The sequence below is a fragment of the Carica papaya genome, chromosome 2, assembly GCF_054855325.1.
Source record: "Carica papaya isolate Zhongbai chromosome 2, ASM5485532v1, whole genome shotgun sequence".
Lineage (NCBI taxonomy): Eukaryota > Viridiplantae > Streptophyta > Magnoliopsida > Brassicales > Caricaceae > Carica > Carica papaya.
The window spans coordinates 4,050,131-4,066,080 of NC_142310.1; the positions used below are offsets into that span (position 1 = coordinate 4,050,131).

Here is a 15,950-nt window from a genome sequence, read left to right on the forward strand (position 1 = left end):
GTGAGCTTTAGTTCTGGGCTTCACTTGATTTGGTTAATTGGGTTGGGCTTTAATTTTTAAATTAAAAAAGTGCCTAATTGGGTAATGCATGGATGATTTGTGTCATAAATAATATTTGATCAAAACAAAGAAATATAATACCATATTTTATATTAAAAATTAACATGTATTAATTATTAATTAAATATATGGTATGGTTTGTGTAAACTTAGAATATACCCATTAACAGACCCTTAATTAAAAATCAAAAAACAATAAACTTACGAGCATTGCAAGTTTGATTCAAATTTCAAAACCCCAGTGAACTTAAGATCCTTAAGCACGAAGAACAGAAGATGAAAAGACATAGCAATAATTATTATTACTAAAAAGAGGAAAATTATATATATGTATAAATAAATTATTTAATTTGGGGGTCACATGAAAAAAAAGACTATTAAAAAGTGAAAAGCTGTTCATGTTTTATCTCTCTCACAGTATTCATGGGGGAAACAGCATTATTAGTATATGAGGTGGGTGATGGATGTGTTATTGGCATATCATGACCCCATGAAAATTCCACTACAAAAATGACCCACCTCCAATTTTGTATTTAAATTTAATCTACACATAAATAATTACTTAATTAGATAAAGAATTTAAGATGGATGCACAAATTTACGACCCTTTTGTTAATTAATTCCATTTTGTTTTTCAGATTTCACTATGTATATATATATATATATATATATATATATATAGAGTTGCCTTCATTTGAAGCATATATATTACCAATATTATCATAACGTGTGTGTGTGTGTGTGTATATATATTATTATTATTATTGCCTTCATTTGAAGTATATAATCCTACATCAACCATACTATTATTGATTGGTAATGAGTACCTTTATTTTAATTTATGGGCACCAACCAAAACATTATTAAAATGAGGTTTTGTCTTCTTCTTAAGTTACTAATTATTTCTCTTAATACATTTTTTAATAACATTAATTATTACCTAATTTTATTTATTTTAATATATTAAAGAAAAATCTAAACACTTTGTCCAAAATAAAAAGAATAAAATAAAGGGCATGACATAAGCCAAATAAGTATCAAGTAATATTCCATCTAGATATTACAATTCAATTAGTCAATATAATATTTAAAAATTATATTGAGTAATATTAAAAAATGAAAATATAATAATTTGGAAATTTCGGAAAATACACCCATTTTTTAATTAAAAAATTTGAAGGCATTTTAATACTTGAAAATAGAGAATTCTCAACTAATCAACATTAAGACTATGAAGTTTGTTGCCTTTGAAAAAATTGTGATAAAACCCAAATGTAGAAACTTGATTAATTTATATAATTAAGACACGAAAATATGACTTAGAAAAGAAAAGAGAAATCTATATATACACACACACACACATCTATATATATATATATATATTTATATATTATTTGAAGATAAAGAAAGTAAAGAAAAGAAAGGTAGATATTGAATTGAAATGGTCCCTTAAACGAATACTTGACTTTTGAACCAAAAAAAAAAAAAAAGGACAAACTTTTTTTAAAAAAAAAATAAAAAATAAAAAACAAGAAAAGGACCCAAAAATTACTCAAGCAATCAAAACTCTCCACGTGTACAGTCATGATGGACCCACGTTTATCTGTCCCCACCCGACCCAAAACCCACCCTAAACCCAGATCTCACTTTTTTGAAGTTGGTAAGAAGAAGCACCACACCAGACCATACCCGTTAGCTTCAAATTTACAGTAGACAGGAAAAACAGAGGACAGAAGGAAGAGCATGCAAACCTTACCTGTTTTCCACTTTTTTACTTTTCAATTCTACGCAATTCGCATGGTCAAACTCTCTCCTCCGCACTTTCTCGCTCTTCTTCTTCTTCTTCTTATTCTTCTGCTCTCCCCGAGTTTGAATTATTTTTCTCATGGCGGTAACGGATGTTGAAGCTGTGCTGGAACTCTTGAGGATCAACGGGCTGAAAGAGGCCGAGTCTGCTCTTAGAGAGGACATCAGCGAGAGGAGCCGACTGGGTTCGTTCGATTATGAGATGTTCTTCTTCCCCATGCCGCCTCCGGTGAGGATTCCGGCGAGTATCCGGCGGCTGGAAGTCGATAATGGTGGTAATCGTGGAGAATCTGGATCGAGTGGCGATGGGTCGTGTTCAGATGATGAGTTTGTTAGCTTGGTTTCCTCTACTAGTGGTGCTTGTTCTTCGGGTAGAGTCCTTTTTCTTGGTCTTTTTGCTGATTTTTTTATAGGTCTTGATTATTATTTTATATAATTGAGTACAGTTTCCTGTTCTCCCCTTTGTTGCTGCTATATCTCCAATAGTTAAACAATTGATTTTTTTTCTTATAAGAGCTCTATTATGTTTAAATGGGTGTATGTGCGTGAATATATATATATATATGTATGTATTGTCAGTGATGTTCATATTGATTACTGGACTGATTGTCATATGATTCCAAAAGTTCAAATATTGATTTTTGTTGTTGAACAAGCTGCGTTACTGCCTTGTATTTTCGCAACCACTGGGTGAAAACCAGTAAGGTTACTCTATGTTGTTAATGGCTGGACTGGAGGGACTTCTTTTTTTTTCTTTGTTTCAGGTTATGAAGATAGGTTTTTGTACCTTCATCACAGCCCAGTAACTGGAAATTTAGCATCCCTTGACCTTTAAGATTGCTTGGCTGATATTACAAAGACAGTGCAGTACATAGATATTCACAAATTACCAATGAACTCTTTCTAATTATTTGTTGGAGTTTTTTTTTCCCTGCTTTCTGTCATCATCCTTCTTTATTGCTTTCAGTTTGTAGGTGAAATTTCTTTTTCGTATGCAGAGTTCACGAATCCATATGGTCATCATTCTACAGCTCAGGCAGATTCTGATGGGTCATCATCCGATAGATTATCTCAATTTGGTACAGCTCGTGATTATCCCGAGATAAATGGTTCTTACTGGTACGATGAAAAAGATGAAGACTACTTTATGACTCCTGTCTTCACGGGTCCTGATTTCTTTGGCTGTCCGAGTGAAGATAAGTTCATCATGACTTCAGACTCAGAGAAGCAATTTGAAAATATACCAGTTTTATATGATAAATATGAAGGATATCAAACAGAAGCTGGCAGCGATTACCTGGACAAGCCATGTCTTTTCAATATGCTCCCTATGGATAATGATAATGCTGAAGACTGTTATCATTTTGATAAGCCTAACAAAGTTGAAGGAATCATGGAGGGGAAACTGAGTTGTTACAGTTGTTCAGCCCCACTTTGTAAATGCCATGCTGGATCAGGAGGGTTTTATGCCGGGGATTTTGTGGATTATGGAAGCTCAAAAGAAACCAAGTATAGTCATTTTTACATGAAGGATGTGGATGATATTGGAAGCAAATATATTGGAGTGTCTAAAGGTGCTTCTGACATGTCTTTTAAGGTTTCCGAGGACAAAGTTGATCCAAATAGAACTGATGCATATGACGATGGAGATGGTGAAGTACTTGAAGAATTAAATGAGCCTAAGGCTGCTGCAAATGAAGATGGTAACAATGATGATGATCTTCTATATGACACTAATGAGGATGAATATGAAGTATTCAATCTACGAATCATCCACAGAAAAAACAGGTTTGTCTGCGTACATAATCTTCCTGCTAAACACTGTTCTGTTATGGTTCCAATTTTGGCAGGTAAAAAATTTTGAGTAAGCTGGTTTAAATTTTGTGGGGGTCAATATGATTTGATCAAATTGATGCATGTCTTGAAATGTTTAGCAGCAGTGAGTTGTTCTCCCTTGTTAGCTTATGTAACTTTTCTACTATTACTTAATTGTTAACGGCTAAGTTACATTTTTTGAAATTTATCTCCTTTAAAGGATCTAGACTTCGTTGTTTTGTCATTGAATTACTTGTTTCTGCACTCTTTTGCTGGAGATAGTAAGTTGGTGAATTGTGTTTTGCAATTAGTGTTTATATGATGTGCTATCTGCAGGACAGGGTTTGAAGAGAACAAGGATCTACCTATTGTCCTGAACACAGTGATTGGAGGCAGATATTATGTCACTGAATACCTTGGTTCTGCTGCTTTTAGTAAGGTTGTTCAGGCACATGATCTTCACATGGGAATAGATGTTTGCCTGAAGATCATTAAAAACGATAAAGATTTCTTTGACCAGAGTCTGGATGAAATTAAACTTTTGAAGCTTGTGAACAAGCATGACCCTGGTGACGAACGCCATATTTTGCGACTGTATGACTACTTCTACCATCAGGTAGCTTTCTACAAATTAATATAGTGAGCTTCTTTCAATCTTCTATTATGTATATAACATACTTCTTAGATTGAATTGCTTAGAACATATTCAAACTTTATATGGAAGATTTGCTTCTTGAATTGATTTCATTATTCTTATTTGACTCAATTATTTTGAGAAAAGAGGGAGAAGTGAGGGAGAAGAAACCAGCCTTTTCTTCCTTGGTTATTTGCTGTTTTTACAAGATTCAAAATTCTTTTGTAGTTTAAGATTTTTCTTAAGGATAGAGAAGAAAATTGCATAGGGATCGACCCGCTGGCATTCTGATACTTTTTATTAGCTCCCTTCTCTCCTGCATCATACGTTCTTCATGTTGGTATCTGTGCTTAACTTTCTGTTATTTGCCACATGCATCTACAACTTTTCCTTTCCCTTCTAAGTTCATGTTACTGGAGAGATGCTGTAAGAAGCTTCAATGTCTGCATTTTCATCACCCTATGTCCTTAAACTCTTGCATTTTTCTTCTTAGAAGTTAGAATTATTCAGTGGCATAATAAGCATCCCTTACGATATTCAAAATTTTCATCTCACTTTCTGATAATTGTTACTCAGTATACTTGACTAAATTGATAATACAAAATGCTTTTAAGATTAGAATTCAGAATGGTCTAATTTTCCTATTAACGTTGAAAAACGTGAATAATGATTGTATAAGATGTTAGTCTCTCGATATGACAATGGAAAATGACTGAATGGAGTGCTTTAAAAACCTTACAGGAACACCTCTTCATTGTTTGTGAACTCCTTCGCGCAAACTTGTACGAATTTCAGAAATTCAATCAGGAATCTGGTGGGGAACCATATTTTAACCCGAGCAGATTGCAGGTTTGTCCAATTTTGCTTCTAGCTTGATTGTGCTCTTCTGTCCAATTATTTCTTTCAGTAACAAGGACAGTAGTTTTGCCACCTATTGTCTTGCAACCTTGTGATTTTTAACTGTGGCTTGGTTATTTTGTTTCTTATGGGGATAACATCCTGATTTTCCTACTTTATTTTTTCATTTAAATTGTAAAACCATCAAATGAAAATTTCTCATATTATCTATTTTCCTTGTAAAAGGACCAAAGTAAGAAAACCAACATAAGACAAAATAATGTGTCTTTCTACTGGTTTTTCGAGCAGGTGATAGCGCGTCAGTGTTTAGAAGCATTGGAGTATTTGCACCACATGGGAATTATCCACTGTGATCTTAAGCCTGAGAATGTTCTGATTAAGAGTTACCGGAGGTGTGAGATAAAGATCATTGATCTTGGTAGCAGTTGTTTCCGTAATGACAACTTGTGCTTATATGTACAATCTCGTTCCTATAGAGCCCCTGAAGTAATTCTAGGCCTCCCATATGATGAGAAGATTGACTTGTGGTCTCTCGGGTGTATTTTGGCTGAGCTGTGCTCTGGAGAAGTATGTCTTAGTTTGCATCGTTTCACTCATTCACTTGAACTAGTGTGATGATCTTTTATCATTTATGGTTGATTTCGTGAAATAATTAATTATTGTCAATTATTCAAAATCCTAAACTTATAAGAAAATATGCAATCTATTATTTATACTTTTGAATGTCCCCACACACAAAAGTTCATTGGCTAAAGACAAAATCAAGCACATACTCTTCATATCTTGTGCTGAAATTTCACCAACAAAAAATGGGATAGTCCGAATCTGATAAAGTGCAAAATAATTGTTAATTATCTAAATGTTTGAGTTTATGGGAAATAACTGAATCTATTTTTTATGCCTTAGCAGATTTCGATCAAAGTCTGAATCTGTTTGTAGCCTTTACTGCAAAATGTGTTTGTTTCGCATGCTGTATTTGAAGAATCCTTCATTATGAGGTAACTTCCATTTGCAACTTATTCCGAGCTCTTTGTCTTCATCAGGTATTGTTTCCTAATGATGCTGTAGTAATGATCCTTGCTCGAATGATTGGAATGCTGCGTCCTATTGATATGGAAATGTTGGTAATGGGGCAGGAAACACACAAGTACTTCACAAAAGAATACGATCTCTACCATATAAATGAGGTTTGTTTCGGTTGTATCTTATAAAGATTAAGTTCAAAAACAGAAATTAGAGTGTTCTACGCAGCTTCTATTTTCCAGTTTGTTCTAAATAGAATACTGGAATAAGAAAGTTCCAATCATAAATTTTACTTGTTTAACTTCAGAATTGAATATGAAATCCATGTTCAAAAGTTTGTTTGCCTTGTGATAAATTGACCTCTTTTTTTTTTTTTTTTTTCCAGGAGACTGATCAACTAGAGTACATAATTCCCGAGAAGTCCTCGTTGGAGCATCACCTGCAAGTTTCTGATGCCGGGTTCATTGACTTTGTCAAAAATCTGCTTGAGATCAATCCCCAGAGACGCCCAACAGCAAGGGAGGCGCTGGAGGACCCATGGCTCACCTCTTCCTACTAATAAAATCTTGTTCTACCAATGAGCAGCCAGAGGAGTCACCATTCTGGTGCAGTTGTGCAAACGAGTACGTACTCTCCTCCTCTCTAATCCACGACTGAATTGAATTTTTGATTTCAATCTTGTTCTGACATATATGCAACTACACCAGCTTTTTCCCACAGCAAAAGACGTACACATTTATTCTGTACATATATATATAATACATATATGGGTGATATTTTTTTCCCGCATCCCTTTTGCTGGATGTTGTAAAGAGTGATTGTTGATTGAACATACCAGAAAGATGCAATAAGAATTGATGGATTCATTGATTTGGTTATTGGAGCCAGTTATGTGAAAAGCTAGTTTTTGTACAGTGCAGATTTTCTTTTGCATTGATCAGTTAATTACATTCTCAAATGCATTCTACTGCTGATCATACCGTAACAATTAGAAGCTGCAATTAGTCTTAGAAAATTAATTAATAATTTTGAAAAAATAATTAGTCTTTGGTTTAATAATTAATACATCTTTGTGTTTATAAAAAAATTCTAAGTTGTGCGTTACTGTACTTTATATTTATTGCAAAAGATTATATTATAATATATATATATATATGTATATGTATGTATATATATAGATTGTTAATAATTATTTTAAAGAAAAAATGAAAAATTTATTGGGTTTGACTGTCTTTTCAAATATCAGTCTCCGGTCTTGAGAGTTGGTGAGTATTCACAAGAAAAGTCTTAATTGAACCGCCACGGCACCTAATTAGGGTAAAACCATGGTCGTATGATTTTGACATTAATTTGATTTTTCTTTACTTCATATTGATGACCCAATTAAATTCTACATTTAATACATTGTTGCTATATATTCAAACAATAATTTACAACCCATTCTCTCCAATATTATTATATACCTATTTATTTTATTTTTATATAAAAATATAAATTTAAGTTAAATTATGGATTATAATTAAAAATAACAACAAACGCATAAAGATTACGATATTAATTAGATATACGAATGTTCATTTTGTTTATAAATATTATTTATAAATTCGTTAAAATTTAATTAAAATTAATTATTACAATTGAATTACTATATTAATAAATTAAATTTTTTGTTTAATTAAATTAAATATTAAAATTAATTAATATATATTTATAAAATAATAATTTTATATTATTAAAAAATATAATAAATTTATTTAAAATTAATCTAATTTATTTATTATAATATTATTAATATATTAACGAATTAAATAATCAATTCAACTTAACAAATTATCCGAGAATGATCCATAAGAAGATGATGATAATAATAATAATTCTTAAATTGAGGACCTTGTTCCATTTTGTTGTTCTTCATGTAGCGGTTCAATCAAATTTAAGTGCGAGTACTCCAAGAAAAATTGAGGGATAGACATCGACTTAGTAGCTGGTTGCCTTGTCAGCAACTCAAGTCCAATTACTCCACTCTACACTTGGTCCCACTCTGACGTGGCAAGAAAATGAACCCTTAATCACCGTACACCTGAGTTACACCATATACTTTCTCCAATCTTTCACGTATCCATGTCAATAATTACCATCCAGGACACGAGAACCCCAAACTGTCTCTTTTCATTGGCTGATTACTCAAACACCTCCTTCCACTCTCCTATCCAACGCGTGCAACCAATTGCCCAACTCGGTTCGCGAACTCGGATTAACACGAGTGAGCCCTACCTCATCATCTCTCACACAGCCTCCCACGCGTAAACGAGCGCGTGCGATTGGCTCACCTCCTCCCTCACTTTCACTTTCGCTCTACACTTCGTCGAATCACCAACTAGTGATCGGAAGAAAATAAGAATAAATAAATAAATAATAATAATAAAACGTGTAGACATCGAAGGAGACGGAGGAGAGAATGCATTTTCGATTTTGATTGGTTCGTCGAGGGTTTAATAACGAACTGGTTCCTGGGTGGATACGTTAAGTATCGTTCGCACCAGTTTGGGAAGGAGCATTTTATCGCTGAGTTTGGGGGTGGTGAGCGATGGCTGAGTTGACTCAGGCCGAGGTGGTGTACTCGCCGCGGTCCGTGCAAGTGTGGAGAACGTTGTTGAACTGGTTAGCTTTTTTCTTCCAGATCTTCGTGCAGATCCTGAGAGCCGTGGGTCACCATCCTCTGCTCTCTTCTTCTTCGTCGTCGTCTCCTTCTTCTTCTGATGGGTTCAAGCCCTTGCCCATGGTGGAGTTGTCGGAGGCGGAGTCTCCGGCTACCCTTGATATCACCGATGGAAGATGCTCTGACGTCGGCGACGAAGACCGCATCGAGAAACTCACGGTACTCATATCCTTCTCTCTGCTTCCTTTTCAAATAAACGAAAAACCAAAAACGAAAAGGATATCTCTCGGATTATGGATTGGTGTTTGATGATTTGATCGAGTTTTAGTGAAGCAGAACAGTTAGGGATTTCGGATTCGGTACCTGGGTTTTTCTTGTTCTGTGAATTATTCCATTAAATTGGTTCCTTTCATGTACTTGATTGGATTAGAGAAGTGAATTTTGTAGGTTTTCTAGAGGTGAGTTAAGATTTAGGTTAAAACGGTTTAAGATTTGAAGACACATATTTACAACTGTTTAATCAAGTTTTCTGATAGGAGTAGTTGTACTTCTACAGTTCTACTACTTGTGAATCAGTTGGGAAATGTGCTGAGTTGTGAGAGGTGGTTTGAGAAGATGAAATTTAGAGGTGGAAATGAAAGAGGATTTTCGGGAAGCAGTAGTAAAGATAGTCCCAGAATTCAAAATTGCTAATTAGTCTTCTTTGTTTGGCAACCCTAAAGAGTTTTGCCTTTTGCCTTAGCTTTTTGCTGCTTTGGTTTAGGGTTTTCTCTTGAAATAATCTTCCTCTTTTTGTTTCTAGTACAATTGCTTGTGAATATACTGAGTTTGAGTCACACACTTGCAGGTAGTTCTTGATTTGGATGAAACCCTAGTATGTGCTTATGAGACATCTAGTCTGCCTGCTACTCTCCGAAATCAAGCTACCGAAGCTGGACTTAAGTGGTTCGAGTTAGAATGTGTATCCTCAGACAAGGTTTCTTGTTAACATGGCTGATTTTCTATTTGCTTGGTTTTCCAACATTTATGTGCGAGGTAGTAACTTGATTTTTCACATGTTGGCGTTCAAAGGAATTTGAGGGAAAACCTAAGATCAATTATGTTACGGTGTTTGAGCGCCCAGGACTCCAAGAATTTTTACAACAGCTTAGTGAATTTGCAGATCTTGTACTGTTTACAGCTGGTCTTGAAGGTTTGCTGATTTGCCATTTTGTTATTTCTTCTTATATTGATTATTTTTCTTCGATTCATTGAAAGGTTCTTTGTATTTCGCAGGGTATGCTAGACCTCTTGTTGACAGAATAGATGCTGAGAACCGGTTTATTCTTCGACTTTACCGGCCTTCAACGATAAGCACGTATGTTTTTGTCTTTATTAGTTCTTCCTCTGTGGCCTTGTTAAACAAGAAAATTATTTTTCTTGCAATTGTTTCAGCATTTAGTTAGAAATGGAAGCAAATGCATTCTTCTTGAGAATAAAACAACAAAGAAAGAAAGCTGGCAACTTAAATTGAAACTGGCGATCGTTTGAGTTTCACTTTAAATTTTTTGAGTGTCTCATGTATCAGTTGCATGGCTTCTTCTTGAGCATTTTGGTATTAATTTGGTTATATATGTTTGGTAAGCATGCAAAAGTCCTATTTGGTTTAAAATTTCTAATTTATTATTCAGTTCCTATTTAGTCTTGACTTGTCACACAAATATAACTTTTCTTTAATTGTAGTTTCAACTTTAGGAATTTGTTCGCTTTGGCTCAATTGTTATGTCAATAGATAACAAATGTATGGTCTAAAAAAATTGAGCTTGTATGAAGTTTTATGTGGAATTGAAACAATAAAATTTAAAATTCTATCAGAATTTTGAGATTTTGAATACATTACTTTAGTTTCAACGGAATTCTATATTAAATTTTTTTTTTATCATCTCTTAATAGAATTTACATTTTTCCTAATGTATTGCATACAATTTGTCGATTTTTTCTAAACATAGCCTTAGAATTTTTGTAGGATTCATGTGTAAATTCATACTTATTTCAATTAGAAGATGATGAAAGTCAGTCGAAAGTGATAAAAGATAATCGTGGAATTTCATATGAAAGTAGAACAATGGTTCCGCATTCTATCAATTTTGATGAATTTCTGCTACATTATTTTAATTTGTACGAAATTTTATATGAGGGTAATTATTTTATCATCCTAGTAGAATTAACATCAGTTTCTAGTTGAACTAAGAGTGGATTTGGATTTGCAAATAAAGTATATAGATTTCTTGATCTATTCCAAACATAGTCTTACTCTCCCTACTATTTCTTTTAGCCTTAGAGAATTTGGTCTCTAAATTTTTTACTCTTGCGGATTGAATACTAGTTTGGAAATTTTGATTCATTTCTTTGTAATTTTCATTTTAGGAAATTATTTATCATCTCTATAAAGGTGAACAATGTAAAAGCATTATGATGATTGTTCATTCTTGTTAGTGTTTCATTCTCTACATGTATTAAATTCAAAACTTCCATTTCATTCTTGTTGGTGTTTCATTCTCTACGTGTATTAAATTCCGAACTTCCATTTTAGCTATCCCTTTCCTTAAAAGTGTTAATTTTGTTATATACGTTTGGTAAGCATGTTGATGTTTGTGTACTGAAACCTCTCATTGTTTCATGGAAACAGGGAGTATCGTGAGCATGTGAAGGATATTTCCTGCTTGTCGAAGAATCTGGGTCGAACAGTTATTGTTGATAACAATCCCTTCAGTTTCTTACTGCAGCCATTAAATGGAATTCCGTGCGTTCCATTTTCTGCTGGGCAGCCACATGACACCCAGGTACCGGCCTTTACTTCCTCAAGGTTTAAAGGGTATTTGGCTCACTTTATAAGCTCTTTAATATGGCAGAAGTATATACAATTTCTTCTAAAAGAGCTGTTAGGATGTTTGGAAATTGTAAGCTGATTAAGTTATAAATTCTTTTGTTTCTCAAACCCATAAAGAAAAATTCAGAACATTGTTAGAGAGCTTAGGCCAAAATCATAGCTAAATCAACAGTGGCTTATTGGTGATCAAATACCTATTCATCGGTTTGATTTTGATTGTTTACTTACCACTGCTTTATCTTCTTCCTACGTCTTGATAAGCTTCTGGACGTCCTGCTTCCGCTCCTTAAGCATCTTTCTCAGCAGAACGACGTGAGACCTGTGTTGTATGAAAGATTCCGCATGCCCGAATGGTTTCAGAAGCAGGGAATACCTGCTTCTAGCTGGACATCATAGGATGATGAAGATCATTCTGTCAAGGTTGGTGTTTTCTGTACAATCCCCAACAATTCTTTTCTTATTCGAAGGCAGCATTGTGTTGTGGTGGAACTGGCAGCTCTTGGTACAGCATCTGATTATGTGCTGATGGCGGCAACGGAAGCCATTTGAGAGCTGAAAGTTTTTACAGGGAAGAAGCATCTAGCTCTCGAAGCTGTCAGCGAAATAGATATACCGCTAGTTTATGTAGATTTTGTTTGAAGCTAGTGATTCTTGTGAAACTCTGTTCATATGGATGCAAGCCTTGTCAGATTTTACTCTCTTATTTGTTATCAGAATTTTGTAAAATTTGTTAATGATCAATAATTATTTGTAGTTCAGACATCCTTTGTCTTGTTGCCTCTTTTAAATATAAAGATTAGGGTTTTAATGTTTTAGGGTTTTCATGAAAAGTTAGCAAGGCTAATTACTTGCCATCTGAATTAAGCTCTGTGGACGGAGCAGCCATGGAATATACCCCAAATCTCTCCTTGTTTCATAGCATACTTTTATCATAGGTCAGACAGGTTGTAAATAAATAATTTTTTATTTAGTAGAATTTAAAATTTTAATTTATTAACGATTTTATTATATTTTTTAATAAAAAAAATATTTTATAATAATTAAAATTTTTTTAAAATTAAAATGATTATAATACACTAAAAGTATACCCTTATATATATATATATATATATATATATACACTAAAAATAAAAATAAAAAATCATTTCCCCTTTAGCGTTGGGTAAAGTGGAGTTGTGAAAATTAATGGAGTATCACGTTTGCATTAAAAGACGATGTAAATTATAGGCTTTAATACTATATTGAAATGCTTAATTGTAATTAATTACTCCAAATACTTTAATTAATAAAAAAAATATCACCTTATTATATATATATATATATGGATTAATTTAGTCTTGTATGAAATTAAAATTTGAACCACAATTGACTTTGGAATAAATAAATAACAATTGGAACATTATAAAAAAACTTAATAAGTAATTAATATTTCCCTACTTAAACTTATAATCCTCCAAATCCATTCAATCCCTGACAATAAAGATTTGGTACAATCTCACATGGTTGAACAAATCAAATAAAGAAATATGCAACTTAATTAGCTTACAAAGTTGTGTATATGTATATGTGTGGGTGTGTGTATACGTACGAGATTTGTTTAATTTTTGTGTCAAACCCCTGATTATATGAAGTTGAAACAAGCTGACCAAGTATTTAATTTCCTAAAAGAATATTAAATAATTAAATTTTATTACCAATGTTGTAATTTGCACAAATACTAATTATGATTGTGTTAGAATAATCCCATTAATAAAGAAAAAAAGTATTATTATTTTTCAAATAAATTAGTAAATTAATTATAAAATTTGATATTTATAATATTATTTATTTATTTTAAAACACTAACTTTTATTTTATTTTATTTTATTTTATTTTTTATAGAAAAAAAATTGTATTTAAATAAAACATTACAAAAGAGTAATTTATATCAATATATTAAGACTTAGTTTTTGTTACGTGTATTTATACTTTTAAAAATATATTCATTAGTTAAAAAATCTTACAGACATTTAACTTTTTTTTAAAAAAAAAAATTCAGAAATGATAAAATATTAATTGTTAAACTAATATTATATATTATGAAACTTGCAAGCATATATCTCAGTACTCTTTATCCATTAATACTAAACAAATATGTCGTGCCTCGAAATCATACATATACACATATACATATATATATATATATTATATATATTATATTATATGTAACAAAAAATATAGTTAGTTATTAGTTTGTCTTACCATTTTCTTAGCAAAATTTACGTGTTTCTTTCCACCTTTACATTGCTTTTGAGCTGTTGATGACCTTCCGGCTATCTACTTGTTAAATTAATAATATAAAATCATCTTTTAATTACCTTAACATGCCTGTCTCTACTTTCTAAGCATATTCTTTCCACAATTACTTTATTATAATATATATATAATATTAAAACACATTTAATTCATTAAACTAATCTCTGTCTTCCAACTAATTTTGGGTTAAATTTCTTATAATATTTTATCATTAACCTTTTTTATTAATTAATTAATTAATAAAACTGTGTTGGCCTCACCCTTTTTCACTTGTCTTTTTTCTTCTTCTTAATTTGATGTTTTACATACATACATACATATACACACACACACACACACACACACACACACTTGTATAATGATTTGAAAAATGGCCTTTTTAGTTTGGTTGGAAGGATGAATTAATCCAAATCAAACAAAATGTTTCTGTTTTACAAGGAAATTAAATTATTCGACCTACACAACCCTACCTAGCTAATTTAATATTTGAAGGCTAAATGTTATATATTAATTTTATTTTTATTTATTAATTATCTTACAAACGTACGTTATATTGCTCCATATATTATTATGTTATGTATGTTAATTATAATTAATCCTCTTAATTAATCATGATGAGGTTGTTAATTAATTTTTGTTTTTTTTTTAATAAAAAAAAAAAAGATTCTTGAATTGATTCTGTGGTTAATTGATTCTGAAAATCTTTGCCATCTATTTTCTGTGGGTGAAAATCGTTTTGAACCAGTCTTCGCCTTTTCATCTGGTCAAAAGTTTACCGGATAGATGACGTCACCAGCTTTGAACCCACATGTACATATATATGTATATTTATAGGTCTTATTTGGGAAAACAAAAATCAGTCTTTTAAAACGAGTTGACTGGGAAAATCCACCTGGAAATATCGACAATGATTGGAGCGTGCATGCTCCGACACCTGCTGATACAAACCCATAACTTCGGAGTTCTTTGTTTATATATATATATGTATGTATGTATGTATGTTACAACATTAATAATCTAAAGTAATTTATAAATTAGACGAAAACAAAACCATTAAGTTCATATATATATATATATATATATATACACTAAAATTTAGATTTATAATATGAAAAAAAATAGAATTATGAATATGCTCAAACTCTAATCATTGTATAAGTCACCCAACGATGCATATAAAAATGTTAGAGCTTATAGAAGGAAACTCTCGCAAACATATCACCTCCTCAACCCTTATAACCATTCTATTAAATTTGTTTTCATTCCGTCACCTCCATATACGCACTATTGTTTTATTCTTTTATATATAATATATTTCGAGAAATGGGTTATGTAACGGCCCCGAAAATTTAAAATGAAATATGTGTATTAAAAATGTCAAATGCGAAAGCCAAGTCAAAATTTCGATTAACATTCCTTACACTAAAACCAAAAACGTGCTCAAAATATAAAATATCAAACTAACTAAAAGAGAAACTCGAAAGTAAAAGCTATGAATATGACTATGGAGTCTTTAGGCGTCCCCTTCGTCGTCTTCCTGCGGAACGGGATCGGGAACAATGTCTTCCTGATCTGAAATGATTAAATAAGGAATGAGCTACACTAGCCCAGTAAAGACATCACGATATCTCACCGTCACGGAGGTAAAAGTGGGTAGAAAACACAAAAAAACTAATGGAGCATAATTTACAACAAATCCTTTTATCAATAATAAAACCTTTACCATCCACTTACCTCGGTGAAATTCATAAAACAATATGCGAAAACAATAACATTATCATCATCATGAAATCATATAAACTGTATAACATAATACTTATCACGCATTTTGTAATTCAATCATTACACAACATATTTTTCCTCTTCTACTAGCCTACTAGTATCCGCGGGGATCCATAGGGGTCCTGCTACCCGTGAACCTTTAACATTTAC

At 32.2% G+C, this 15,950-nt stretch overlaps 2 protein-coding genes across 5 annotated transcripts; both read left to right on the top strand.

Moving 5' to 3' along the window:
• The first annotated feature begins 1,717 nt into the window (after positions 1–1,717).
• On the top strand, positions 1,718–7,073 carry LOC110819212 (Protein kinase superfamily protein). 4 transcript variants are annotated; one of them, XR_002540638.2, is made up of 8 exons: positions 1,720–2,236; positions 2,864–3,653; positions 4,017–4,296; positions 5,056–5,163; positions 5,461–5,739; positions 6,216–6,359; positions 6,581–6,818; positions 6,903–7,073. XR_002540638.2 is itself a non-coding variant. In XM_022048330.2 (7 exons), the coding sequence occupies exons 1-7, from the start codon at positions 1,945–1,947 to the stop codon at positions 6,752–6,754; spliced, it is 2,067 nt and encodes a 688-aa protein (XP_021904022.1). In that variant the 5' UTR covers positions 1,720–1,944; the 3' UTR covers positions 6,755–7,073. The 4 variants fall into 4 exon arrangements, 3 of the variants coding, with proteins under 3 accessions (XP_088068941.1, XP_021904022.1, XP_021904023.1); XM_022048330.2 differs by having other exon boundaries at positions 6,581–7,073; XM_022048331.2 differs by having other exon boundaries at positions 1,987–2,236; positions 2,833–3,653; positions 6,581–7,073.
• A 1,569-nt stretch (positions 7,074–8,642) lies between these two features.
• Positions 8,643–12,485, top strand: LOC110819367 (Haloacid dehalogenase-like hydrolase (HAD) superfamily protein). The gene is made up of 6 exons (XM_022048530.2): positions 8,643–9,073; positions 9,702–9,830; positions 9,926–10,046; positions 10,130–10,211; positions 11,523–11,676; positions 11,985–12,485. The coding sequence occupies exons 1-6, from the start codon at positions 8,783–8,785 to the stop codon at positions 12,117–12,119; spliced, it is 912 nt and encodes a 303-aa protein (XP_021904222.1). The 5' UTR covers positions 8,643–8,782; the 3' UTR covers positions 12,120–12,485.
• Positions 12,486–15,950: the final 3,465 nt, after the last annotated feature.